General features: G+C 35.7%; 1 protein-coding gene across 1 annotated transcript; it reads right to left on the bottom strand.

Annotated features, from left to right (window-relative positions):
• Positions 1 to 2,606: 2,606 nt before the first annotated feature.
• On the bottom strand, positions 2,607 to 3,904 carry LOC149257948 (putative germin-like protein 2-1). The gene is made up of 2 exons (XM_089370447.1): positions 3,673 to 3,904; positions 2,607 to 3,553 (listed from the first exon to the last, which is right to left on the bottom strand). Exons 1-2 carry the CDS (start codon positions 3,800 to 3,802, stop codon positions 3,009 to 3,011), a joined length of 675 nt encoding a protein of 224 aa, XP_089226573.1. The 5' UTR covers positions 3,803 to 3,904; the 3' UTR covers positions 2,607 to 3,008.
• Positions 3,905 to 4,117: the final 213 nt, after the last annotated feature.

The raw sequence follows: 4,117 nt of genomic DNA, 5'->3' as shown, positions 1-4,117 counted from the left end.
ACTGATTTAGGCCTAATGAAATATTTTCTTGGTATTGAAGTAACTCAATATGAAGATGGTATTTTCATTTGTCAATCTAAGTATGCAAAGGATATATTGAAAAGGTTAAGGATGGAAAATTGTAAGCCAGTTGTAACCCCAACCTTGTATAAGAAATTGGTTGGAAGTCTTATGTATTTGACAGCAACAAGGCCCGATATAATGTTTGTTGTAAGTTTAATTTCCAGATTCATGGAGTCTCCAAAGAATACCCATTAGCTAGTTGGAAAAAGGATTTTAAGATATGTTGTTGGAACAATAAATTATGGTATCTTATATACATTTGAATTAGATTTTAAACTAACTGGATATACAGATAGTGATTTTGCAGGAAATATTTATGACAGGAAGAGCACATCTGGGTATGTGTTAAATTTTTGTTCAGGTGCAGTTTCATGGGCATTAGTGAAGAAATCCATTATGACTCTATCATCAACTGAAGCAGAGGATGTTGCAGCGACAACATCAACATGTCAAACTGTGTGGGTGAGAACAATTTTGAACAAGTTATTGCATGAACAGAAAGAACCAACTCAAACTTTTTGTGACAACAAATCTGCTATTGCAATATCATGAGTTAATGTTTTCCACAAGAAGAGTAAACATATTGATACAAGATATAACTTCATTCGAGAATCAGTAAGCAATAATGAAATATGTATGGAGTTTTGTCGATTTGAAGACTAGTTTGTAGATATATTTACAAAACCCTTGGGTAAAGAATTGTTTGAAACTCACAGGGAAAACATAGGAGTATGTATGATATAACTTCATTGTGATGAAATAACATTTCTTTTTGTTTTTGTTTTTGGTGAGATAATTAAGGGGGAGAACGTAAGAGTAATTATTACACCATGTGTCGTCTTCCACCGTCGCGGCCTCCCCGCACACCGCCATGACTCTTCAATTTCCAATAGTTACCACTGCCTGCGATCACACCACCTCAACCTCTCAAATTTGAAAGGCCAACACCGTTTGGAAAAATAATTGTTTAACTGATGTAACCAACTCTACTTTTTCTATAAATAGAAATGATCATCCAGAGGCATATATCATCCAACTCGGCTTTCGTATTTGCATGAGTAGATAGCAACTATAGTTGCAGTTTGTATTTCATGTGTGTTTAGTTTCTTTCAGCTTTCCCATTTTTATTATGAAACTTTCCCATTTTTATTATGAAACTTGAGAAATTATGATAAGAAATAAATGTTTTGAACTCTAAGATAAATATAGTATGGAAAATAGGAAGGATGGAATTTTTTTGTTAGAATGTAAACACATTGGCTAATCCCCTAATATGTAATTTGCAAAATGTTTGGTGATTTTTTTATAATGCTTTTATATAGCCTCCTATAAAATTTTGGTAGTTTTTGAGGTAAAATAGTTTTATCCTACAAAATTTGGTTAATTGTTTTAACAAAATCTAAAAAATCTTTTTCCGTGAGCAAGAACAACTGAAAATAATTTTCCCTCGGCAAAAAGATGGAAAATTAGCCCATCTGCAAAATTTAGATCCTAAAATTTCCCCAAATATAAATCGTTAAAATTTTCTAATTGTTATAAAAAATATAATAAAGTGATTTCAAACTTACTCGAAGTATCATATAACTCAACCATTTTTCAATAAAAAAAATCAGAAACATCACATATATTATTCTTACAACCAAAATTAATTTTAATTCAATTTTTATTATCATTCTTTTACATTTATTATACATACTCGAAAATAATTACACATCTAATATTTAAATCCTTTATAATATCTAAAAATGGAATAATTCAAAATTATTAATTTTATGAAGTAATGTAGAAAGAGGAAAAGAATATCAATTAATCGGTTCTATATATTCCTGTATAACCAAACGTAGTGTATAAAAAATTGGAGTTGTCTTTAGTGCGATTTTTTGGACTTTCTGGTGCCAGAATCTGGTGGAAAAATTTGAGGTGAAATCTTGATTTGTGTTATTTAAACTAGTTTTTTTACTGTATATATGGATTGAGCGCGTGGAAAACCCTTGGGACACTTGGATTGCACAAGATTACCCATCAAGCTTGTGATGTCAATAAATTCCTGCAATGTATATATGGATTCAACACCCTCCAAAACCCCTAATGCACTTCGATTGCACAGGATTACCCATCAAACTTGCGATTTTAATAAATTCCTGCAATTACACTAGAAAAATGCCACCATAAGAGCTTCCAAAAAGTCACACTAAAAACCACTCCTAAATTTTTTATCAAAATCAAATAAAAGTTTTACGTTTTACAAGAGTTACCATTTTCGTTTGAATTTTAAAACTATTTATTTATAATTAAAATTTAATTTAAAATATTAAATACATAAAGGCCGGAGTGTGTGTTGCATATCCACAAACCTTATGTATACAACCTTAGCAACGCTTACCCACGCTTACCCGCAACATAGAGCCTAGGAAAAGCAGATGATGACCTATGGAAGACATGACCACGAACACTTGCAAAATATTTGTTCCTCGAATTGAGTTTTAGTTAACATTTCATAATGTGCTCAAACATAACAAGAAGATAAACAAATTGAACGTCTTGTCCGTGGTAGAGAATTATATCGAAAGTAAGTGGAGAAAATATGAATGACGATGGGGAGAGGGTGTCCAGATCGAATGAATTTCATTATCCTTTTTATTATATTGCAAGGAAGTCTACAGGATAAGTCTGCATAGACGGATATGAAATTAAAGCTGTGAAATTTATTAATCCAAACAAACACCGCCGATTTGCAATATTGAGGTACCACACATTTATGTGGTATATTGGGGTACCATACTTGCATACTAGATAGTAATGACTACCTATTACTCCGTGACTTGAGAGTAATTAGAGAGGGGTTTTATTTTTTATATAAATACCAACTGAACTGAATTGAACAACTAAAGACCAAATCTATTCTGATTGATGCAAAGGAGAAGTGACATCGTCATGAGATGACATCAGGAGGAGGACTTGAATTTGTTTTGGAGACGGTGGACGAGCTTGGAATCGATCTGGAAAGCTCTGGCAAGAACGGAGGCATCAACAGGGGGAGAGGCACCGAACAGTGCGTTGGCCACCAGCTGAGTTCCTGGATTCTGGCTGCTCAGTCCAGAGATGGCCACTGCGTTGACAGAGCCAATGTTGAGTTGGAAGTGCACAAGGCCTTTGGGGAACACGAACACGTCTCCCTTCTCAAGCTTTGTGGCGATCAATGTGTTGTTAGTGGTGATGAAACCAACTGAGAGAGTACCCTCGATGACCACCAAGATTTCGGTGGCCCGCGGATGTATGTGAGGGGGAACGAGACCGAGAGGAGTAGCGAAATCAATCCGAACCATGGAGATTCCTAAGGTGTTCAGCCCTGGTAGTTCCATGACAGAGGCTGGCGTTACGTTAAATCCCAACATGTTACTTGTATCTCCCGCTTTATCTAGGCCCCTCAACAGGAAGTCCTTTGCTGTAACCATGGCCGCATCCTTGCACGGGAATCCGTTCACAATAACTGCATCATAAATCAAATTAAAACAACATTTAGGTGATGTACTTATTCATCGATGATCACACTATTGATAGCAAACGCATCAGAAATAGAAATACACATCATCAAATGCAAATTTATACCTTTGCTCTTTAAATCAGCGACGCAAATGTCTTGTAAAGCATCTGGATCACCTGCGCGCACAATAACAATACTATTCGCGTATGACAAGATCAGCAGTACTGCAAGGGCTAACGCCGGAAAGGATTCCATGCCTGCAACTCAACTCAACTCACTATTCTTTTCTTTTCTTCCTTACGATTCGATGCTTAAATGATAGATGATGCTGCACTGAGTAGTTCGATGAAGAATGAATTTTGAACGTTCTTCCTTTTCCTTTTATAACGTAGCGGCCATATGCCATTTCCGATTTTAATACAAGTCTCCCCACCCCAGCCAAGCCAACAGTGAATGACCCAGTCATGAATGCCGCCTGTATTGACATTAAGAAGTCCAACTTTTAATTTCAGTCTCCGTCGAAGCAAGAGTACTGAGTGACGCACTCTTCACGACGCGGTCACCCGCCTG

Source organism: Pinus tabuliformis, chromosome 6 (genome assembly GCF_031772625.1).
Source record: "Pinus tabuliformis cultivar Carrire ecotype Pingquan chromosome 6, CPIR1, whole genome shotgun sequence".
Taxonomy (NCBI): Eukaryota; Viridiplantae; Streptophyta; class Pinopsida; order Pinales; family Pinaceae; genus Pinus; species Pinus tabuliformis.
The sequence above is the reverse complement of the archived record's forward strand: the minus strand, read 5'-3'. Positions and strand labels throughout refer to the sequence as shown.

Bases quoted from the DNA above. Each gene is read 5' to 3' on its own strand.
- LOC149257948 (XM_089370447.1), bottom strand. From the start codon at position 3,802: ATGGAATCCTTTCCGGCGTTAGCCCTTGCAGTACTGCTGATCTTGTCA. The intron at 3,554-3,672 runs GTATAAATTTGC...TTTATGATGCAG, and splicing joins CGCTGATTTAAAGAGCAAAG to TTATTGTGAACGGATTCCCG.